The 25,159-nt window shown below is 43.3% G+C and overlaps 2 protein-coding genes across 2 annotated transcripts; one reads left to right on the forward strand and one right to left on the reverse strand.

Moving 5' to 3' along the window:
* Nucleotides 1–570: 570 nt before the first annotated feature.
* gstt1a (glutathione S-transferase theta 1a) lies at nucleotides 571–3,555 on the reverse strand. The gene is made up of 5 exons (XM_046345372.1): nucleotides 3,396–3,555; nucleotides 2,774–2,861; nucleotides 2,430–2,586; nucleotides 1,660–1,836; nucleotides 571–1,474 (listed from the first exon to the last, which is right to left on the reverse strand). The coding sequence occupies exons 1-5, from the start codon at nucleotides 3,505–3,507 to the stop codon at nucleotides 1,274–1,276; spliced, it is 735 nt and encodes a 244-aa protein (XP_046201328.1). The 5' UTR covers nucleotides 3,508–3,555; the 3' UTR covers nucleotides 571–1,273.
* Nucleotides 3,556–9,497: 5,942 nt separating this feature from the next.
* LOC124034427 (stromelysin-3-like) lies at nucleotides 9,498–25,146 on the forward strand. Its single transcript, XM_046347631.1, has 8 exons — nucleotides 9,498–9,750; nucleotides 20,320–20,585; nucleotides 20,980–21,123; nucleotides 21,628–21,761; nucleotides 21,910–22,151; nucleotides 22,531–22,735; nucleotides 23,123–23,383; nucleotides 23,502–25,146. The coding sequence occupies exons 1-8, from the start codon at nucleotides 9,640–9,642 to the stop codon at nucleotides 23,618–23,620; spliced, it is 1,482 nt and encodes a 493-aa protein (XP_046203587.1). The 5' UTR covers nucleotides 9,498–9,639; the 3' UTR covers nucleotides 23,621–25,146.
* The last annotated feature ends 13 nt before the right edge of the window (nucleotides 25,147–25,159 follow it).

Here is a 25,159-nt window from a genome sequence, read left to right on the forward strand (position 1 = left end):
GTCCTGACTTGAATCTGTTTGACAATCAGAGGCAAAGTTTGATTATGGCTGTCCATCAATGATTCCCAACCAAATTTACTGAGCTGGAGCAATTTTAACAAAAACAATGGATAGAGTTGTGCAGATTTAGTAGAATCTTATTCAAAATTATTCACAGCTGTAATTTCTGCCAAAGGCGCTTCCACCAAGTACAAACTCTGGAGTGTGAAGGCATGCAAATCTTATGCAAGACATCTTTCTTTGATATTTTTATTAACTAAGAAAATGTTCTATAAATGTAACTTTGTTAATGTGAAGCAGGTTGGGTAGATAAGCAGGGGAAAAATCCACTAAAATCCCATTTTTTCCTTTTTTAGATCTACATAATTTTATTAAGGCAGCAAAAGGTGAAAACTGTGTAAGGGATGTGTAGAATTTCACTAGGCACTGTAAATGAAATGGGAAGAGTTTGAAGAATGTTCTTTCAGGTTTTGGACTTTTGCATATCTCATCAAATAGTACTTTACATTCTATTGTTTATTTTTATTTTTAAGAATTAAAAATCATTCGAAAAAATTGGAAAAAGACACATTTAGATTTTATTTGATTTATTATCAAGAAATTAAGTGTTTATTCTAATAACAGCTTGGTCTCATAGACTAGACGTAACATAGTAAATGTAAATCCGGGACTCTCAAATTAGTATGATATGTTATATTTGGTATGGTAACATAAGACAGATGGTTACTTAAGGCAAAAAGTAGGGTGGTTAGTCAGGGTGGCTGGATGGGCGTATAACGGGAACGTCTAGCAACCCAAAGGTTGTGTGTTCTGAATCTCATCACGGACAACTTTAGCATTTTAGATAATTAGCAACAACGTACTACTTTTTAGCTACTTTGCAACTACTTAGCATGTTAGCTAACCCTTCCCTTTAACCCCTAACCCCTAGCCTAGTTAACGTTAGCCACCTAGCTAACGTTAGCCACAACAAATTGGAATTCATAACTTATCATACGATTTGCAAATTTGTAACATATTGTATGAATTGCAATCCGTAACATATCATATGAATTGTAATTTGTAACATATCACACAAAATGGTTGAAGGAGTTCCACAAATGAATACATACAATACAAAATATAACATATCATACTAATTGGAGTATCGGATGTGCGTTTACTATGTTACGTCTAAACTTGGGTTCAGGTTGCTAATAAAATGTGCAAAGACATACAAAAATGAAAAGCATTGTCACACAATACTTGGTGGTCAAAATGTTCTCATCATGAGTTAGTTGAACATCTTCTGTATCTTTGGCTTGAGAAATTCCAGCATTCCATTGTTCTCAAAGGTTTGAGGCAGGCTGGCCACATCCATGATGGTCTTGTGAGCTTCGTCAAAGAGAGCCTCGCCAAGCTCCATTTTTACCCTGTCTCTCCAGGCACCGAGAGTGGGCCTGTTCTCAAACAAATCCAGACCAGTGCCAACCGGCTGAAAAACATGCACACACAGGAAAACCCATATCATTTCAGGGAAAGTACAGCACAAATCTGCAACCAAAGACATTGGGAGGGACATTTACAAAAGTTAGTGAGAGAATCCCTCACACAATAGCTTCAAAATCATGCACAACTCACTCTTCCCTACCCTTTCACATTTTACAAATGTAATGTCACCTGCATGATCTCTACTATTGCCACCAGGTCTGCTAGTGAGATCTTTTCCCCAATGATGAAGGGTCTGTCATCCAGGAACTTCTCCTCAAACACCTTCAGAGACAGTGTCAGGTCCTCCATAGCAGAGTCCATTTTCTCCTTAGGGACGTTTGAACCAGTTATGATGGGAACTATTGCCTGAAAATATGTAAACAGCACCGGAGATATTGAAATTAGCAAGTTGCAACACTGTTCACAGTGTGGTAGCCAGGGCACCAAAACAACAAAGAAGTTGAGCCTCGCGCTTCAATGCTCTTAGTTGTTCCGGAAATCGACCCACTATGCTGTTTACTTTATGCACCTGAGTCATGTCGCTGAGTCTACATTTAATAAAATAATCCAGTGATAAAATGTCTATTCACCAATGATGCTAATGATTTCCTTCAGTCATTAACTAAGTTATTACGTAAGAAATGATTTGTGTACAAATGGGTCAATAACCAGCCAAGGTCCACACTTAGAAAAAAAGCTTACAAAAGGGTTCTTGGACTGTCCTCATATGAAAATTGTATTTGGTTCTCCTATGGAACAGAACCAAACCTGAAACTTCCGTTCCAAACCTGTGGAACGGAACCAAACCTGAAACCAAAAGGGTTCTACCTGGAACCAAAAATGGTTCTTCAAAGGGTCCTCCTATGAGGACAGTCTAAGAACCCTTTTAGGTTCTAGGTAGAACCTTTTTTTCTAAGTGCAGTTCCACTTACAGGACATATTGGACGTTTATATCTTACCCTGAACCAGAACACCTTTGAGCCATGGGCTCGCATGGCTGCGTGTTGCCAAGACAGGTACTCGTTGACCCGGGCTCGCTTTTGCAGGTCTGCTGGGTACCAGTGGTCTGAATCTGAGGTGCCAAATGTTTCAGCCAGGTACTTTAGGATGGCAACACTAAAAATAAGGAGAGATATACAATTAATTTAAGGAACTCCCTAGAAACCTAATTAGAGTCGACATGTAACCCACTAGGCACCCACTTATTCAACGTCTATTCCACGTTGGTTCAAAGTCATTTCATTGAAATGTTGATTCAACCAGTGGGAAGTGTCTCTGTGTAGATTACTGTAGGCTACTTTACCTCTCTGTAAGAATGAAGTCTCCATCTCTCATGACCGGAACCTTTCTCACCACACTGATCTTACCAAAGTCTTCCCCATACTGCTGGCCTGAGGAGCAAAACAATTGTGACACTGATTTATCCAATATTACTTTAAAGAAAATATAGTTATTTTGTTGTTATAATGACTTTACACATATAGCATGATGATTATCTTAGTGAAAAAACTTTTCCATATACAGTATGTCTTTCATGTTTCATGACTTCTATCTAGTTATTGGGTCCAGTTAGATATTACCTTCTGAATAAACAAACAAGGTCATTGTGTAACAAGTTCAAAGTTTGCAATTGGTTGTTTTCACCTAGAAGTTTATGGCCTACATATATCGAACTTTCATTGTCATAATAGGCTAGACTACTTCCTAACTGTATTTGCAGTAGGCAGTAGGCCCATATTTACTAAAATGGTTGAGTGGTTGCTTCAAAATAATATTTTTTTTGATTTACCTCGAATATAATTTCACTATATTTGAACATATTTTATACACACCAAAACTCTGTTGTGTAGAAGTCGTCAACATAAATACTATATATTCAATATAAATGTTATAAATCACATTCCAAATATCTCGCAGTCGCCTACCTGTAGCCAGATCGACAAACTTGAAATCAAACGGAATGTTTGTTTTCTTTGCAAAAATGAACACAGAGCGACATGGCTGAGAGTGCAGATCAAGATACAATTCCAACGGCATTTTCACAGATGTAGAAGGGATGTTATGTACCGAATCTCTTCCCAGCACCCGCTATCCTTTATGTTGGTATGGAGCCCCTCCCATATAGTCAAATGACTATAAAGGGTTCCGACAGTTCAATGTGGTGTCTGCTTCTGGTTGTCGGGTCAGGCGTTGGCAACATTTTGTAAATGTTTATAAAATTATCCAGACAAAATAACTGAGCCATAATGCGACTCTGTGCAATGGACCATGCTGTGATTCAGTTATTATTTGCATATACTGTTTTATTATGTCATATAATGAGCAATGTCTCAGACAGTTATTGTTTGCGAGTCTGGATCATTTCATGAACACATTTTTGGACACTCAAAGTGCAATTAAAAATTATTTTTTTTACCAAAGTTGATGGCCAGTGATACAGCTGAACCAGTCGTGCAGTTGATAACTAGCGTTGTCGATTTCACCACAGTATTGATCATGTTATAGGTCAAGTCTTTTGTTTACTAAGATAATGGACCTTTAAGACAGATTTGGGAGGAAGGCATAAGTACAGAGACTCTCACCCAGGGACATCACGCACCCCAAAAATTTGAGGTGTCACAAAGTACATGAGGATGGCATTTTGCATTTTATAAAAATCCGAAACAGCTTTTTCCTACAATCTAGAGCCATAATTGTTATGCTTAATTCTATATATATATTTGTATTTATATGTATATTTTTCTGCATAGCTAAGCATACCACTTGAGCTGTCTATTTTTTTTTAAATAAACTAAATATGCTTTTCTGCATCAATGCTAAAATCTGTGTGAAAGATTGAAAGGAATGTGTGTCTTATAATAATAATAATAATAAATGCCATTTAGCAGACGCTTTTATCCAAAGCGACTTACAGTCATGTGTGCATACATTCTACGTATGGGTGGTCCCGGGGATCGAACCCACTACCCTGGCGTTACAAGCGCCATGCTCTACCTTATTCAGTACATTTAGTTATTGCATGCGTTTCTCAAGTCTACCAACCTTGCCAGCAGGTATGCCAGCTAAGATAGTTAGACAAGCTAACTACTCTAATTTAGGAACCTAGGAACCTAGGAGATTAGGAACCTATCTGGGCTTGCTAAAGCCTACTTCAGAAAATTCCTAGATGGCTAGTGGTATTACAGAGAAGCAACAACACATTATGTGAAATTATTATTATTGGAAACAGGACAAATCTTACGGGGCATGTTCCCCTGTGCCCACTATGGGCATGACAACTCTGCTCTCAGCCCCCAGAGACAATGGCCTGGTCTAGCAATGGTTTTGGTTAACTGGCAGTCCATTTAAACTCTTTCATCTCCACTTGGAATGCAGTAGACTCCTGTAAGATTTAGCAAATGAATAAATGGCCTCAACAGCCTTGGAGTACATGCGTGTCCCTGATGACGGCTTGTGAATATTGTCATTTTTGTTCAGCAGTGTCTCAGAACACCTGACATAGATAGCCCTATTGCCCAAGTTTCAGATGTTTTTGTCACTTCCACTCTGCATGCGCAGTTCTGTCAAATCAATTCAAATCACATTTGATTTGTCATACTGTTACGAATCCCTTTTGGCCCGACAGTCTAGGGGGGATGGTAATGAGACCCGTAACATAACTCATGCAAATTATTATTGTGACAAAGTAAAAGTGTGCACGAAATAACCACGACAACAGAAATCTACCGTCAAACTCTAGGTTTATTTATAAACACACGGTAATGGGGGGAGCAGGAAAAGGGGCTGAGCTGGACCCAAGGAAAGAAACAATAAATATACAAAAACACACCCCTAAGCTAGACTAGCCTACTTTAACAACAACTAACTAACTAACCAAAAATACAGTGGGTGGTCCGCCCAATTCTACCTAGTGTATTTAACAAAGTTCACCTACGGGTAGTGTATGCCCATGGGCGACTTGTCTTGGTTTCCCCTTTTCCCACCAGCAAACAAACAAACACCATAACCAAAAACAATACTCACAGGTGATAACAAAGTGCTATGGAGGTGCTTTAAACAAAAGAGAGGTTAAGACACAAAGCGAGAGTGAAACACAGAGACCTACAGACATGGCATTTACAGAGAGATTTAGTGAGAGATTGAGCTGAGCTGAGCTCTAGAACAAACGATGGGGTTTTTAAACCATGGGGAAGGAACTGTGATAGGTCAGGAAATAGGAGGAGGTGTGTCTTCTGATTGATGATTGATTGTTGACTGATTGGGGAGTGATGGTTTTCACCTGTGAGGGGAGAAGGAGAGAAAAGAAACACACACACAGGATACACACACACACAGGATAACTGTATCCGTAACACATACCCTTTTTAAAAAATAGAAAAATAATAACGCGAGGAATAACTACACAATGAGTAACGATAACTCCGCTATATACACAGGGTACCAGTCCCACAGGCGGTCAAACTAGGTCACTTTGGGGGAGTGAAAGGGGGACAATGGTTCTCCCACAGGGCCAACTTTCATGACCCTGCTATTTCATGACCCTGCTATTTCATGACCCTGCTATGAGACCAGGCGGTTGGGGACAGGTTACACACTAGAGCCCAGGTTCTGGTTTGCATTTAGGATGACATGTGGTCTTTGTTTTAAGAAAGGGTGCATATCACCAAACCATAACATAACTGAACATGTGAGAATGGGTTTCTCAGGGATGTGATGTAATACATTGGTTGTTGAATTAACAATTCCTTCTAAAGTAATGACTGACCTGGACTGCACAATATTTTCCCATTATTATTTTCAAAATTCTTCAAGCGCTGTCAAATTGGTTGTTGATCAGTGCTAGACAACCATCTTCAAGTCTTGACATAGATTTTCAAGCTGATTTAAGTCAAAACTGTAAATCATCCAGTCAGGAACATTTAGTTCAGCTCTTTGCACCCCATCCCTGTGAGGTATTGTTTGTTTTGTGACACACGTCTTTCAGAGCTCTGTTTTTCCCGTGAGTTACTCCACCTGTGTAAGATTTTTTGCCTGCCTCACTAATGACGCCTTTTGTCTATTCCCTGCCTGTACTTTAGCCTATCGGATTTCGTGTTCTCTACCTATTGCCTGATCTCCCGGACTACGTTACTAGCCTTTTCCCTGCCTGTACTGTTGCCTCTTTGGACCCAATGCCTGCCCCTGGACCCAACTACCTGCCTCCTCCTGTGGTACTTTGCAATAAACACCTGCTGTGCCCTGCGCTTGAAACCAGCTCTCTGTCTCCCCTCGTATTCATTACATAGAGTGGTACTCAGTTATGTGTTGTATTGGATTTGCATCAAACATACCACTTTGTATTCAGGACAAAAATGGAAGTTCTTTGCACATTTTTTTTGCAGTATTACTTTAGTGCCTTGTTCCAAACAGGATGCATTTTTTTGAATATTTTGTATTCTGTACAGGCTTCCTTCTTTTCCCTCTGTCAATCAAGTTAGTATTGTGGAGTAAATACAATGTTAATCCATCCTCAGTTTTCTCCTATCACAGCCATTAAACTCTGTAACTATTTTAAAGTCACCATTGGTCTCATGGTGAAATCCATGGGCGGTTTCCTTCCTCTCCGGCAACTGAGTTAGGAAGGACGTCTATCTTTGTAGTGACTGGGTGTATTCATACACCATCCAAAGTGTAATTAATAACTTCACCATGCTCAAAGGGATATTCAATGTCTTGTTTTATTTTTACCCATCTACCAATAGGTGCCCTTCTTTGCAAGGTATTGGAAAACCTGGGTTGAATACTTATTAACATTTCAACTTCTCAGTTTTTATTAATTTGTAAACATTTCTTAAACATATTCTGGGGTATTGTGTATGTGACTAAAAAATATATACATTTTATAAATTATAAATTCAGGCTGTAACACAACAAAATGTGTAAAAAGTCAAGGAGTGTGTAAACTTTCTGATTGCACTGTACACAATAATACATGTGAATATGTTCATATTGTAAGCATAGATTAGCATTTACAGATGAACCAATATTAACATGAGTTGAGTATTAGGCTACTGTACAGAGAATGTTACTCCCACAGACTGGAGTTTGAAACAGACCTGATATGTTATTAAGGCTAAGGTTTATATATCAAACACCTCTTAGGATTTATAGCTGGCCCTCTCTGTAAAGACCAGTGTGATTTTCTCAGTGTTGCTCACAGGTGATATTACACAGAAACCCTTTCCTGAGAAGGGAATACAAGGTCCTGAAGACATCACACTGGTGTTTGCCATTTGAAACAGACTGAGGCAGAGAGGCCTAATGCAGCCAAGCTTTAAAATTCATTTCACCTCCACCCAGCGGATGATCTCACTGGAGAGCAATGCAGCGCACAGTTTGGAGTCAAAATTCTAAACATACAGCAGAGGAAATCGATCCGTTCCAACATTATATAATCTGTGCATCTGAAAAACAAACAATAGCTTCAATTCATAGTACATTGGGTAAAGCTATGTTTTTAGGTTCAAGGGCAAAATACTACAACAAAAGTATATTTTATGTGCTGTAGTTAGTGGAGCATAATGCTTGCAATAGTCCATACTATTCATTGAGTTCATGTCACCTGAACAAAGGTATTCACCTCATCATGTATCTGTCTGACCAACAGGGGGCCAATGAGGTAGGTGAGATGAGGTGGTTGAGAATGACGCTGAGGTCAGTGTTCAGCCACCTGGCCCTGGTTCAAGAGAGAAACTTAGTAGTGACACAGTTATAAACAGTAATCAAGAAGGATGGGCAGTGGGCACAGCACTGGATTATTGGGAATCTATTTCCTGGAAGGTCTTACCTTCTTGTTGTGTGTCCACTCAAGTCTTCAAGTCCTTGAAAAGCTTTAGTTAGTCAGCAATTTCAAAGTCTTTCACACACACGAGCACGCACACACACACACACACACACACACACACACACACACACACACACACACACACACACACACACACACACACACACACACACACACACACACACACACACACACACACACACACACACACACACACACACACACACACACACACACACACACACACACACACACACACACACACACACACACGCACACACACAAACACACACACCTCTTTATACTATAACTTTCTGTTAACAAGCCCACTGTGGTTTGTGTGTTGTAATTCTCTTTCAGAAAAATTAGATTTATTAGGGCTTTTTCCCTGTGCCTACCTACCTGTATGTCAGTAATTAAATAGACTAGCCCTGTTAAACTCCCCAATCCTGTTATGTAATGCCCATCCTTACTGTAATGAACTGAAATAGAGTTTGAATGCCTTGTGGTGGCTTAAATGCCTCCTGTGGCTTAAATGCCTCTCGTGGCCAAAATGCCTCTTGTGGCTTAAATGCCGCTGTGGCTTAAATGCCTCTGTGGCTTAAATGCCTCTGTGGCTTAAATGCCTATACTGTGGCTTAAATGCCTTTTCTGTTGCTTAAATGCCCCTCTGTGGCTTAAATGCCCCACTGTGGCTTAAATGCCCCTGTGGCTTAAATGCCTCTGTGGCTTAAATGCCTTGCTGTGGCTTTTACAGCTTTTTTTTGTGGCTGGTGTGACTGTTGTCAATTTGGAGATGGGCACCACTCCTAGGACCAAAGTTTGGGTTATGAGAGTTGTTGTGACACATTATTTCCGAAATCAAAGACACAAATGGTGAATGGGCTGTTGATATATGGAAACAATCGCACAACTTGTTGCAAACTAAATGTATGTAGCCTACAGTATGTGTCATTACCAGTTGGCTGAAATGAATAGCCTAACATGTATTAATATCAATCCAAAAATAAACCAACACCTTCAATAGCGTTGTTGAAATATTTATTGATGAATAACACATTTGAGTTTCACATAAGTCATTTTTTCCAAAGAGATTCGTTTCCTATTCGTTCAATTGCAGGTAGATCATCCGTTTTGAATCCAAAAAATCCATGTTAGCGCAGCACAAAATGGGTTAAATGTTACGTTGTTGCGGGTGGTATTATCACTCCTGAGTCCGGACTATAAAACGCGTATTTGAAGAAAGAACAAAGAATCAGAACCTATATAAGAGCCCACAAGAAGCTGCGCCGTCACTCTTCGGCCGAAGAGAGGGCTGAAGAAAGAGCTGTCCACGGGTCCAGAAGATGATGATAATGATGCAGACTTCTGTTCTATCTTGCGTCTTTACGCTGCAATGCCTCCGAAGCATGCATTGTTCGCCAGTGCCCGAAGCAATCAGGTACAAAGCGACGCCGGTGAGTGCAGAATACTTTAGTTGTATTACTTTTTCTTTGTTTGATAATATCTTTCAGCAGACACACATAGCTTGATAGTGCAATTACTGGAAGTTTCATCGGTGTTGCAAGTCACTGCCAATTATTATTAGTGCATTCCCAATTCACCTGCTATTTCAAATCATGTACACATGAGAGTGCAGAAAAGTTCTTAGTTGTGAATCCCAGTTTTCCAGGCTTTTTCGAATGTTCAGTGTGCTTTATTACAGTTATGATTATGCTTCGCCCTGGTTGACCGACGCCAACCTGCTAAATGTTTAAAACCCATCTGTCAAAACAAATAATCTTGTAGATTTTATGCTCAGTATTATTAGAAGGGCTCTATGTCAATAATTACACGGAACCCAAACCGGCTGCGCGCGTGCGCTATCGTGCAATAAATGTATTTTTTCCCCCCACACCAAACGCGTTCACGACACGCAGGTTAAAATAGCAAAACAAACTCTAAACCAATTACATTAATTTGGAGACAGGTCGAAAAGCATTAAACATGTATGGCTAGTTAGCTTGCTCTTGCTAGCTAATTTGTCCCATTTAGCTAGCTTGCTGTTGCTAGCTAATTTGTCCTGGGATATAAACATTGAGTTGTTATTTTACCTGAACTGGGAAAAAATGAAAACATTTTTTTATTTTTTTTATCAGAACTGCACAAGGTCCTCTACTCCGACAATTAATCTACACATAAAACGGCCAACTGAATCGTTTCAAGTCATTTCTCCTCCTTCCAGGCTTTTTCATCTTTGAATTTATATGGTGATCACATCTAAACTTTCATAGTTTTACCACGACTACTGGCAAAACAGTTCGTCTTTCAATCACCTAAGTGGGTATAACCAATGAGGAGATGGTGCGTGGGTTCCTGCTTCTATAAACCAATGAGGAGATGGGAGAGGCAGGACTTTCAGCTCGATCTGCGTCAGAAATAGGAATGACTTCTATTTTAGCCCTTGGCATCGCAGACGCTCGTTGGCGCACGCGACGCAATAATTGAATAACATGGATTTCTACATTTATTTTGTGTTGCTTGCGCACCCGACGTGTTCGGTCTGGTCAGTATGTTAGTGTTAAGATGATGAACCTGTGCAGTGGACAAAGTGTCATATCTTTTGAAGATGACCGATATGAAATGAGTATATTACAACATCATATTTTAAAGTGGCAATCAGCAGTTGCTACATCCATTTTTGGATTTATACAGTTGTCATATGTATCCATTGATTTTTTAAGAATATAATTTATAAATGACTTATGAGCTTAGATTAAGTTACCCGATCAAACCCTAAAATATAAGCTTGTTTCACTTGAATGTTTGTTAATAACAAAGTAAATGTAAACAAACACTATATAGCCTTAAAACATGGTTAAAACTATCATTTTGATGTCAAGGATGATAAGTCCTTGCATTCATAGCTCTGTCTATGAATTTGAGAGTGGTTACATGTTTCCAGCCCGTCCCTCAGCTTTTTACCGAAACAGGGCTGGGAGAAGCTTTATTATTATTTTTTCAATTGCTGATTTGCCCTTTAAACACTGACTCATTAATCCTAAACAAAAATATTTATCTGTCAAACACATAACCCTCCCAGGATGGGACTAAGTCTAAGCAATGTGGCATTTAGAAACTTCACAGAGCCACTGCCACAACATCAACACTGACATCTAAAAGGTTTTTATTTTCAACCTTCATACAACGTTAATTGATCTGATATGTAACATTTGTGCTACCATGGCACAACTGAAAGTCCTGCAGGGTATGGGCGTGTGGTAAATAGAGAAGGTAATTGAGTTCTTGTCTCCGCAGGGCAGGAAACGATAATAACTGGTCTGTAAAGACATTTTGTCAACAACTCTGTGAATGAGAGGATAAAGAGGGAAGCTCCACATTGCCATTGGGGGTGTTTTATTGTCCAAATTGATGTTTTAGATTATGTATTGCTGATAACTTGCAATATTAGCCTACTGCCTCAATGACAGAGATTATCGGCTTCTTGATGAAAACTGGAAAAAATGCAAACTCATTAATTTGAGAATGTCTGACTGAGGTAGCCTACTGTAAACCAACTGTATTAAGGACCAAGTATGACAAACATCCACCTCAATGTCATGGAGGAAAAGTTGTTAGTTTAGTTTCTACTCTCTTCCTTTCCCGAAATTACTTGCAGCTGCGATGGCAACACATGCAAATAATAATTAATTGTTATGTCTAGTTGTTAACTGAACTGGAAAGCATAATCTGTAGTTTTGTCAATTTGTTTCCCATTGTTGACAAAAGAGTTAGTGATTATACAAGCAGAGACAAGTTTCTCTGTATCTGGGTCAGGAAACACAGAGCCTGTTTGCTCTCACAGGGAAAATGAAGGGAAAATAATACGATGGGCTCAATGTTTGGATATCCCTTTGTGAATAAAAGCCATGTCCCTTGGTTTTTCTTCCTGTTTTGCTCCATTAGTTCTGTCCTCTGGCCAAACTGACTGCCAGACATCCATGAGACTGGAAGTGACATCAGAGATTACTAGCCTCAGTTTCCATAGCATCCACCTATTGAATTAAGTCATAGCAGGGCACAAAACCCAGTTCATGTGTGATCAGGTCATGCAAGGTGAGGGTGGCATTATCCCCCTGATTCTCTGCTTGGTAGATAGAGAATCTGGAAGCCTGAGGTCTCAGGGGAGGAAGTTTGTTTGCCAGGAAAGATAAAAGAGCACTGTAAGAACCCAGGAGATTTGCAACCTATTTTCTATTGCCTGGTGTTACTGATTGTGGCTGATGTATTGGATTAAGGAGGATAAGAAGACAGATACCAAGGCATGTGTTGATAGTGGTGCATCTATCTTTCACCTCATCACTTAAATCTTCTATCCTGTTATAGTGAAACAGTTTGTCTGTATTTACTCAGTAATATACATACCCTCTCCAAATCAAGACCATATCCGATGCATTGTGTAAACATTACCAAGTTGCTCCGTTTGCAGACAATGTCCTCTAGTATTGTTCCTATATGAAATGGTTTAAGTGTCCTCCTTTTTTACAAATTCTTACAATAACTGACAATGTCCACATTTTATAATGTCTAGGCTTTAGGATACTTGTACAGACATGTTGAGTTGTGCTCTTTGAATACCACTCTGTCACTCCACTGCAGTGACTCACAGATCTTGTCATCACTGTAACCAGAAGCTAGATGTGTCCATACATGTAATGGATCCCCCTCCCAAAACACGTTGGTTCACAAACACAATGATAAAACATCCTGAGTCACCTAGAGCCCTCTTTTGGAGGGTGAACTACTTCGTAAATGGCATCTTGCATAGTCATCAGGACAGAAGATGATGGACTGACTGTGTCTCCCAGGGCTTAGCTGAGAAACACTGTGCCAGGATATCCTCTGTCTGCTCTCAGATGATGTGGTAACACGCAAACCGGCTGCAGACAAGTCAATATTGTCTGGGGACCTCTGCTCCTCCAATAGCTCTACTACACAGAGTGGTCATCTACGTAACGCGTCTGTGTGTAGCTGGTGAGATGAATCAGGTGCAGGACAGCAGATATGAGTAATGAAAGCAATTTTACTCAAATATATATATTTATACACGTTGTATAAATACAAGGCCACAAATACAGACCACAATACAATAAACAATTACTCACAAACAAAAATGGGGGAACAGAGGGTTAAATAATGAACAAGTAATTGGGGGATTGAAACCAGGAGTGTAAGACAATGACAAAACAAATGGAAAATGAAAAGTGGATCGGCGATGGCTAGAAGGCCGGTGATGTCGACCCGAACAAGGAGAGGGATCGACTTCGGCGGAAGTTGTGACAGTACCCCCCCTTGACCCGTGGCTCCAGCAGCGCGCCGACACTTACCTCGGGGACGACCCGGAGGACAAGGCGCAGGGTGATCCGGATGGAGACGGTGGAACTCCTGCAGCAACGAAGGGTCCAAGACGTCCTCCACCGGCACTGGCGGTAGGAACCTCCCCCACCTCAGACTCCTAGAGTGGACCAGTCACCACAGGCCTGAGGAGAGACACATGGAACGAGGGATTAATATGGTAATCCGGGGGAAGCTGTAACCTGTAGCATACCTCGTTCAGTCTCCTCAGGACTTTGAATGGCCCCACAAACCACAGACCCAGCGTCCAGCAGGGCAGGCGGATGGGCAGATTTTGGGTCGAGAGCCAGACCCAATCCCCCGGTGCGAACACCAGGGCCTCACTGTGGTGGCGGTCGGCGCTCGCCTTCTGCCGCCTCCCGTTGCAGGTGCACATGGGTGGGCTCCCAGGTCTCCTCTGAGCGCTTAAACCATTCGTCCACTGCAGGGGCTTCGATCTGGCTCTGATGCCAAGGTGCCAGAACCGGCTGATAGTAGTGGGGAAGTGAGTGGGGAAGTGGGGAAGTGAGTTCGGGGCTATCTCTGCCCAAGGGATGAACGCCACCCACTCCCCCGGCCGATCCTGGAAATATGACCGCAGAAACCTACCCACATCCTGATTTACTCTCTCCACCTGCCCATTACTCTTGGGGTGAAAACCTGAGGTGAGGCTGACCGAGACCCCCAGACGTTACATGAACGCTCTCCAGAACCTGGACGTGAACTGATCATGTCCTCAAGCACCCCGTAGTGCCGGAAGACGCGAGTGAACAGGGCCTCCGCAGTCTGTAGTGCTGTAGGGAGACCGGGCACAGGGAGGAGACGGCAGTACTTTGAAAACCGATCCACAACGACCAAGATCGTGGTGTTGCCCTGCGAGGGAGGAAGATCCGTCAAGAAGCCCACCGACAGGTGCGACCACGGCCAATGTTGAACGGGTAGGGGTTGTAACTTCCCTCTGGGCAGGTGCCTGGGAGCCTTGCACTGGGTGCCCACTGAGCAGGAGGAAACATAAACCCTCACGTCCTTGGCCAAGGTGGACCACCAGTACTTCCCACTAAGGCAACGTCTGACCAATGCAAGGATGACCAGAGGAAGGTGACATGTGGGCCCAAGAGATCCAACGGTCGCGGACAGCAGACGGATCGTACAGGTGCCCAGCTGGACACTGTGGGGGAGTGGGCTCTGTGCGTAATGCCCGCTCAATATCCGCATCCAGCACCCACACCACCGGTGCCACCAGGCAAGAGGCCGGAAGTATGGGAGTGTGATCCATGGACCGCTCCTCTGTGTCATACATCCGGGACAGTGCATCTGCCTTAGCATTCTGGGGACCTGGTCTGTAGGACAGAGCCCAACATGGCCCACCTTGCCTAACGAGGATTCAGTCTCCTCGCCATCTGGATGTACTCCAGATTGCTGTGGTCAGTCCAGATGAGGAAAGGGTGTTTAGCCCCCTCAAGCCAATGTCTCCATGCCTTCAGAGCCTTGACAATAGCCAACAGCTCCCGGTCCCCCACATCATAGTTTCGCTCAGCGGGACTGAGCTTCTTCGAAAAGAAAGCACAGGGGCGGAGCTTTGGTGGCATGCCCGAGCGCTGAGAGAGCACGGCTCCTATCTCAGCCTTGGATGCGTCCACCTTCACTATGAACGCCAAAGAGGCATCAGGATGGGCCAGCACGGGAGCCGAGGTAAACAGAGCCTTCAGGTGACCAAAAGCCCTGTCCGCCTCAGCCGACCACTGCAGTCGTACTGGTCCCCCCTTTAGCAGTGAGGTAATGGAAGCCACTACCTGACCAAAACCTTGGATAAACCTCCGGTAGTAGTTGGAAAACCCTAGAAACCGCTTCACTTCCTTTACCGTGGTGGGAGTCGGCCAATTACGCATGGCTGAAATGCGGTCACTCTCCATCTCCACCCCTGAAGTGGAAATCCGGTACCCTAGGAAGGAGACGGACTGTTGGAAGAACAGACATTTCTCATGCTCCAACAGTCGACCAAGCACCCTGCGCACCAGGGACACATGCTCTGCACGTGTAGCGAAGTATATCAGAAAGTCGTCGATATATACACCACTACACCCTGCCCGTGCAGATCCCGGAAAATCTTGTCAACAAAGGCCTGGAAGACTGATGGAGCATTCATTAACCCGTACGGCATGACAAGGTACTCATAGTGCCCTGAGATGGTACTAAATGCCGTCTTCCACTCGGCCCCCTCCCGGATACGCACCAGGTTGTAAGCGCTCCTGAGATCCAATTTTGTGAAGAAGTGCGCCCCGTGCATTGACTCGATCGCACTGGCTATGAGAGGCAGCGGGTAGCTGTACCTCACTGTGATCTGATTGATACCCCGATAGTCAATACACGGGCGCAGACCTCCATCCTTCTTCTTCACAAAAACAAAACTTGAGGAGGCAGGTGAAGTGGAGGGTCGAATGTATCCCTGCCCCAGGGATTCGGAGACATATGTTTCCATAGCCGCCATCTCCTCCTGTGACAGGGGATACACGTGACTCCTGGGAAGTGCTGTGTCTACCAGGAGATTTATCGCACAATCCCCCCGTCGATGGGGTGGTTATTGAGGCGCCTTCTTCCTACAGAAGGCGAGAGCCAAATCTGCATATTGCGAGGGGATGCGCACGGTGGAGACCTGGTGTGGACTTTCCACCGTAGTCGCACCGATGGAAACTCCCACACACCTCCCTGAGCACTCTCGTGACTACCCCTTGAGAGCCCTCTGTTGCCACGAAATAGTGGGGTCATGACAGGCCAACCAGGGTAAGCCCAGCACCACAGGAAACGCAAGGGAATCGATAAGGAAGAGACTAATTCTCTCCTTGTGACCCTCCTGCGTAACCATGCTTAGTGGAGCGGTGACCTCCCTAATCAGCCCTGACCCTAATGGTCGACTATCTAGGGCGTGCACGGGGAAGGGAATATCCACAAGAACAAGGGGGTCTCTAAACTATGAGCAAATGAACGGTCAATCAAATTCCCAGCGGCGCCTGAATCTACGAGTGCCTTATGCTGGGAATGCAGGGAAAACTCAGGAAATGTAATAAACACATACATGTGAGCATGGGTGAGCCTGGTGCCGACTCACCTGGGGTAGACACGATAGTGCCCTGCCTGCTGCCTTGAATCCCTGAGGAACTTCCCCAGCAATGTGCCCTCTGCAGTCACAGATGGTGCAGGGAATGGCCCCTTTTCCGGTCGCCCTAAGCGCAGCACCTCCCAGCTCCATGGGTGTCGGAGCGGAGGTGCTGGGGGATGGAACTGACAGGCCCCGATCCGGACGTCCGCGGGCAGCCAGCAGGGTGTCCAGACAGATGGACAGATCCACCAGAAGGTCCAACGTGAGGGTGGTGTCTCGGCAGGCCAATTCCCGACGAACGTCCTCGCGCAGACTGCATCGATCAGGGCCTTGTCGTTCCATCCCGTGCTGGCGGCCAGGGTCCGGAAATCCTGCGCGCTCCTAGTCCTCTCCCTCAGGTGGAACAAACGTTCACCCACCGCTCGACCCTCAGGCGGGTGGTCGAAAATTGACCGAAAGCGGCAGGTGAACTCTGTGTAATGGTCCAGGGCTTTGCCTTAGAGGCAGGAGACGAGGGCGGACACGCTCTCACGTCCCGAAGGAGCCGGGTGGACGGCCGCCGGGTAGAGCTCCAGCTGGAGTAGGAACCCCTGGCATCCGGCAGCCGTCCCATCATACTCCCTCGGGAGCTCAAGCGGATTCCCGCTGGGACCGGGTGAAGGAGGGGTGGAGGGTGGGGCCTGTTGTAGTGGGGCTGGTGAAGGCGCTGGATGACCTCCTGCTCTCTCCCAATGATCCATCATCTGTAACATGCGATCCATGGCGGTGTTCAGACATTGCAACATGGTCCTCTACCTCCACAGGGAGGGCGACTACTCCTGCTGAATTCGAAGGTGAGTAATTCTGTAATTACGTCTGTGTGTAGCTAGTGAGATGAGTCAGGCGCAGGACAGCAGATATGGGTAATGAAAGCAATTTTACTCAAATATATCACAATACACGTCAGAATACGACACCACTGAACACCACGTGTTGGGTATACACAACATATGCACTGTCACGATCTTTATAACGAGTGGACCAAGATGCAGCGTGGTATGGTTCCATCCTCGTTATTAGGTAGTGAAACTCAAAGAAAACAATAAATCGCAAAGCTACTATAGTGCTCACAGGAAACTATACATATTCAAGATCCCACAAAGCACAAAGGGGAAATGGCTGCCTAAATATGATCCCCAATCAGAGACAACGATAAGCAGCTGCCTCTGATTGGGAACCATACCAGGCCAACATAGAAATATAATTACCTAGATGACCCACCCTAGTCACACCCCGACCTAACCAACATAGAGAATAAAAAGCTCTCTATGGTCAGGGCGTGACATGCACAAATTTTAATATGTGTCCAGACTGTCTGCTCAGTGGACATACATGCAGAAGAGCATATGCAGTACATGCCATAAATGTAAACAAAGACAGGCAATTTGAGGACAGTCAAAGCTTTCATAAGTTCATGGTACATAGAAGTGAACTTTGGCCATTACCCTGTTGGCAATCTGAGGGGAGGAGCTGTGCTTTCTCTCACCTCAGGGGCTAGACTGATCCTTTTGACAGATGGGAGGGAGTTATTGTCAGCAACTTGTCAACAGCACTAATTTCTCTTCTCATTTCCCTTTTTGAAATATGTTAAGTGCACACTCCTCCTGCTTGTTAGCCATGCTTTACAATGCACTGTAGATAGCCCACACTCCCATTCTCATGCAGTTGGGTATACATCTTATTGTCAAACTAGATTAGAGTGCAAGCCCAAGATCCATATATTAGGGTTAAATTACAAAGTGAAATGCAGGCGGAATGACTGAGAGTTCTGCTGCCTAGTGTTTCTTCCTTGATTGGGGCACATAACTCAGGGTAAGGCCCTCTCGTTTTGAGGTCTGGAGCACATTCCACGAATCCTGCTGGGCATTGTTCCCATTATCCCACAACTCCACAACACTAAAGCCTCACAAAGCAGTAGGCTACCAGAGGGAGGACTGGCTTGACACAATGACAGAATGATTAGGACTTATGTCTGATTATTGTTTATCTCGAATACGCTACACTCTTAGAAAAATATTTGCTATCTAGAACCTTAAAGGGTTATTCGGCTGTCCCCATAGGACAGCGATCATCAACTAGATTCAGCCGCGGGACAATTTTTTCTGGAGCGGATGGTAGGAGGGCCTGAACATAATTACAAATATTTTGTAGACTGCAAATTGACCGCAAGAAGCCCAAACAGATATAATGTTAGACTAAAACAGAATAATTTCAAACCTTGCTTACATTTGTATACGGTCACATGTCTCTCTATTTTGCCTGGGAATTCTTCAATTAAAATCACTTGGAGCTGATTTCCTGTTGTTTTTACAGTCTTTTATGTCCAACAATGAAATTCCACAATGATTTTTTTTTTTTACTCAGAAAACTTGTGGCCTAATAAAACCACCCGGCCCGCAGGCCGCCAGTTGGGGAACCCTGCCATAGGAGAACCCTTTTGGGTTCCATGTACAACCCTTTCCGCAGAGGGTTCTATTTGGAACCCAAAGGAGTTCTAACTGAAACCAAAAAGGGTTCTAACCTGGAACCAAAAAGGGTTCTCCTATGGGCGCAGCAGAAGAACCCTTTTGGAACCCTTTTTTCTAAGAGTGTAGAATACGCTACATCCTCGTGTTCTTAGTACATTAAGAAATCCAATGTGTTTTACAGTAGCAGTGTCAGAGGAAATGTAAAGACATTTGTGATCATGAAGAGCACCCCAATGCTTCCTGAATTGCAAAGCTGTAAAAGGCCTTGAATTGTACAACTTCAGTAAGCCATGGAGACGCTGTGCCACTGACAGTATTTCTCCTCTCTGTAATTTATGCTTGAGGTAGGAGGTGATGAGCAAAGTAATTTCCTCTGGGTTCTGCAGGGGGGTATTTACTGTAATAGTTCCTATGTGTAATGATAACTGACAGTAAAGTAAGCTACAAGCCCACTCCAAGTCAACAAGGGAAACACTCTCTGACAGGCAATTTTTGTTTGTTTACTTATTTCCAGTTAGTATTGACCTCTCATACTCCCACTCTCAGAGATACTAGCAATCATGTTAAAGGGAAACTTCACATTTTTTCAACTTCATATTCATAATCTCCAGCACCCAATATCAATATATGTGAAAATGGTGCTTTTCTATGTTTTGTAGTAAAATAGGTAGAGGAAGATAAGTGTTTCTAATGACATCATCTGTATGCATGTGAGTAGGCATTGCCTACTAATTGCCTACTAATTGTCTACTAATCTTTCTCTATCTAGTTTACTACAAAACATAGGAATGCACCATTTTCACATATGTTGATGTTAGGGTGGTGCTTGAGATGATGAATGTGAAGTAGAATGTTGTTTTTTACATTTCCCTTTAAAGCAATGTCAGTGCATGTATGGATTCCAAAAAAGTGCAATGCATTGCGATACATATTTGCACCAAATCTATTGTTTTCTAATGCGTTTTAATTAAAGTTGTTCATCCTTGTAAGTGACACTTTTGTAAACATGTTATCTAATAAATGTTGCTCATGATCCTGCTGTTTCAAAGGGATGGCTCCAGAGGTTTGATCTCCATGACCTAAAGAAGAGAGGAAGAGTGGCCCATCCTCAGGACACACTCAAAGAAACAGCCTTGGCCATAGGAGACCCTGTAAAAGCAGCACTGGTAACTAACAACACTGAGGACTCTAACCGCCCCCGGTGTGGCGTCCCTGACTACCCCCCACTGAAGGATGTCATCTACAGGGGGAGACACAGGCAGAAACGCTTTGTCCTGTTTGGGGGGCGCTTGGAGAAAACTGACCTCACCTACAAGTAAGGATAATAATATTATTATTGTTATTATCATTATTATAGCATTACCACACTTGTGTACATCTTGAGATGGACTTGGTCCCAACAAAGGAAATAGTATTTGTATCCTGTTTTGGTGCATATTTGCCTGTGTTGGTGGGAAAGGTACTGTATGTTCAGAATCCAGTGTTACTCTATCCATCATTAGTCTCCTGTTTTGGTCATAAAGTAGCTTTTATGGTATTACTTTTTCTCCTTCTGAGACTCACTGTATGGATTGTCTGGGCTGGGCTGTCTGTCGACTGGCTGCTGCCTCTTTGTCTGTGTCTACCCTTGTTCCTCTCATTGTGGCTGTGTGTGGAGTTTACATCCTCTGATTTATATCTGTTTATATCTATACATCTTTCTTCCTCAGAGTGGTTCGTTTCCCCTGGCAGATGAGCGAAGACAAAGTGCGGCGTGTCCTGCTGGAAGCCCTGAGAGTGTGGAGTGAGGTCACACCCCTCACATTCACTGAGGTCAGCAGTGGAAAGGCTGACATTGTCATTGACTTCACTAGGTACGCATGTGTGTACATTATGTGTATTCAAATGTCCGATTTTAAGTTACTGCTCAGCCAGCGCTTTCCTGATATGGATCTCTACTGTAGTTACTGGCATGGAGATAACCTGCCCTGATATGGATCTCTACTGTAGTTACTGGCATGGAGATAACCTGCCCTGATATGGATCTCTACTGTAGTTACTGGCATGTAGATAACCTGCCCTGATATGGATCTCTACTGTAGTTACTGGCATGGAGATAACCTGCCCTGATATGGATCTCTACTGTAGTTACTGGCATGTAGATAACCTGCCCTGATATGGATCTCTACTGTAGTTACTGGCATGGAGATAACCTGCCCTGATATGGATTTCTTCTGTAGTTACTGGCATGGAGATAACCTGCCCTGATATGGATTTCTTCTGTAGTTACTGGCATGGAGATAGCCTGCCCTCATGTGGATCTCTACTGTAGTTACTGGCATGGAGATAACCTGCCCTCATATGGATCTCTACTGTAGTTACTGGCATGGAGATAACCTGCCCTTTGACGGCCCTGGGGGCATTCTAGCCCATGCCTTCTTCCCCAAGACCCACAGGGAGGGCGACATCCATTTTGACTATGATGAGGCGTGGTCCCTTGGCAACTACATGGGTGAGTGTTTTCTTGGCAGTGACATGCAGGAAATATGGAGAGTTGATTTACATAGAGCTCTATGTAAAATTAGTAAAGTCAGGAGGTATTTCTACAGTTGTAGTGTATTATCCCTGGAGGTGTGACCCTCGCCTTGACTCTACTGCAGGCACAGACCTCCTCCAAGTGGCTGCTCATGAGTTCGGGCATGTTCTTGGCCTGCAGCACTCCCAGGAACCGGGCGCAGTGATGTCCCCCTATTACAGCTTCTCCTATCCCCTGGAGCTGAGCGAGGATGACAAGCTGGGGATCCAATACCTGTATGGCCCTCGTCCACATGTCCAGCCCCCATCTCCACCCCAACCACTGCCACAAATCACTACAGATACCAATGAGATCATTAGTAGTATTGTGAGTGTTAATCTCGCCATATTTTTCTTTGGAGGTGCTACACAGGCAGATAATCACAATATAAGACACACAATACAACTGAGATACTAGCCACACAAGAATAAACGTGATACGACAGTATGGAAATGCACTACACTCTTGTAAAAAAGGGTTTCAGAAGGATTCTTCGGCTCTCCCCAGAGGAGAACCCTTTTTGGTTCTAGGTATAACTCTTTTGGGTTCCATGTAGAACCTGCTGTGGAAAGGATTCTATATGGAAACCAAACGGGTTCTACCTGGAAATAAAAAGGGTTCTTCATAGGGACAGCTGAACAACCCGTATTGGTACTAGATAGCACAGTTTCTTCTAAGAGTCTAGTGGTCCTCTTTCTGTCTCCAGCCTGACGCCTGCCAGACAGACTTCGATGCTGTGTCTATGATTCGCGGAGAGCTGTTTTTCTTTAAGTCACGCTATGTGTGGCGCATTCGGGAGGGGCGGCTGGAGGCAGGCTACCCCGCGCTGGCATCCCGCCATTGGAGGGGGATTCCAGAGAGCATTGATGCAGCCTTTGAAGACCAATCAGGGAATATCTGGTTCTTTCAAGGTGGGTGACATAGATATTGTGCTGTGGTTAGTTATATTTTATAAGTGTAGGATTAGGTAAGCCCCAAGTTGAAAACTAACAGGTTAACATACATGTAGGCAGACAAGCAGGAAAACAACTGCATTATAGCTTTATGAACTTTTTGGTTAGCCAGAAAAGTGTTATTCTGCAACTTTAAGTAGGGCATGTCAAGAGTGACAAGAGTGTTGAATAGGCAAGAGTTATGGAAACTATGAAAACATAGCCCAGCTCCCACAGCAGGGGCATCTACTGTATCTCTCTCTCTCTCTCTCTCTCTCTCTCTCTCTCTCTCTCTCTCTCTCTCTCTCTCTCTCTCTCTCTCTCTCTCTCTCTCTCTCTCTCTCTCTCTCTCTCGCGCTATTACAGGTCAAAGCTACTGGGTGTTTGATGCAGAGAGACAGATCACAGGGCCAGACTCTGTGCAGAGCCTCGGCCTGTCAGTCTCCCACATCCAGGCAGCTCTGCGCTGGGGCCAGGACAACAACTACAACACCTACTTATTCAAGTCAGGCAGCTACTGGAGGTTTAGCCCCAAGGAGAAGCGTGTCGACTCTATCTACCCTCGCAACATGCAGGACTGGCGCGGCATCCCCAGTGATGTCGACGCAGCCTTCAAGGACCAATATGGTAATATGAGTGAATCACCTAATCACCTCAATTTGGGAGTGAGTCCGACATTGAAAAGTTAGATCATAGGATAATTATTTAATTGTATTGATTAATATATTTTTTCCCCCATTGACAGGCTATGCCCACTTTATCAGAGGGAGGCAGTACTGGAAGTTTGATCCTGTGGAGATGAATTCACTACAGGGGTATCCTCGCTATTTTCACATGGACTTCTTTGGTTGCAGAAATGTATGAGTATCATTAGGTGATAATGCTCTCAAGATCAAATTCAAGTCCAAGTCAAGTCCAACCATGCTCTTGTCCTTATGTTCCTTTCAAATACAACATTATAATCTTGTGCATTTTGGGGAACAAGACCATTTTGCGTAACAAGACCAGAGACAAATTATTTAGGTGAAGACTTTATTACTTCACTTGAGTGATTTCCACAAAATGTTTGCTATTCCTCAAATCTGTTTTTGTTTACTCATTATCTTAACACTGAATGGACTAGATCCTTTTTTCTTCTCAGGAAAACACAAATTCAAATGTTTCCTCAGAGTTTGGACTTCATGTGCAGCTATATAGTTGTATTTATTTGTTGCTGGGTTGGGTTTTACTCTCTGGTGCTATCTAGAACCTTAAAGGGTTCTTTGGCTGTCCCCATAGGAGAACCCTTTGAAGGACCCTTGTTGGTTCCAGGTAGAACCCTTTTGGTTCCAAGTAGAACCATTTTGGATTCAATGTAGAACCCTTTGCAAGAGTGTACGGTCAGAAGAGGCGTTGGTAAAGACGGTGGGCTGAGAAGACAGTGCCATCTGCAGGAGGTTAGTAACTGTATCGTGTTGTCTAATTTACTCAAGTGATGTTGCAGTTTGTTTTCTTCTTAAAGGGAAATATGTTTAAGGCACTGCAATTTTCTATGAAGTCTTTTTTTTCTTTTGACTAATTACGGTGCTAAATCTGGAAATCACTGACAATCAGGGACACTTTTTGTCCTCTAAAGTTATGAACACTTACTCACAGTTTTACTTGTAACACGGTCACATTTATGTTCATTCTACGATAGCTGTACTTAATTCAATAATGGTCCATCCATGGTGCTCTCAGTCAGTCCAAAGGGATGGAATGTTCCATCCTTGGTGCTGCATGATGTGAATCTAATCCATGATGATGACTTACTTTTTGGAAGGGCCATTCATTGCATTTTGTAAGTGCAGGGCACTGATGTGTTTGTTCTTCTTAGCCAGGATGCAGCCTTAGCCTTTGAAATGGTCTGCCAGAGGAGACCAGGCTGCAGATTCAGTGGCTCTTTTTAAATCCCTGCTGAAGACAGACTTTTATAAAGATGCTTTTAATGTACGATTTAAATGATTTTAATTAGCTATTCTTTCTTTGTTTCTTTGTTAGTACTTTTATTTTATGATGTGAAGCACTTTGTTACCTGTATTGAAAAGCGCTGTACAAATAAAGTTATTATTAGTATTAGTATTATTATATCTGCTTTACTGTAAAATATGTATTTGTGATATTTTTGTCATTGTTTGACAGCCAATAGCCGCAGCCTGGCAGATCTCTTCTAAAGTTTTGGGTGTTGACTATAGAGCTCAGAATCATTTCAAGACTTAATTGTCCTTTAATTAAAGTAGCCATCATCTGTTCTGATTACATTATCTTTATGTTTTAACATGTTTTTCTACTCAAATGCCACATTTACTATGCAAATACAAAAATATTAATCATGTACTGTGTTTTGGTACAAATAAAATATTTAAGCTTGAGTACATTGTCCAT

Source organism: Oncorhynchus gorbuscha, linkage group LG04 (assembly GCF_021184085.1).
Source record: "Oncorhynchus gorbuscha isolate QuinsamMale2020 ecotype Even-year linkage group LG04, OgorEven_v1.0, whole genome shotgun sequence".
NCBI lineage: Eukaryota > Metazoa > Chordata > Actinopteri > Salmoniformes > Salmonidae > Oncorhynchus > Oncorhynchus gorbuscha.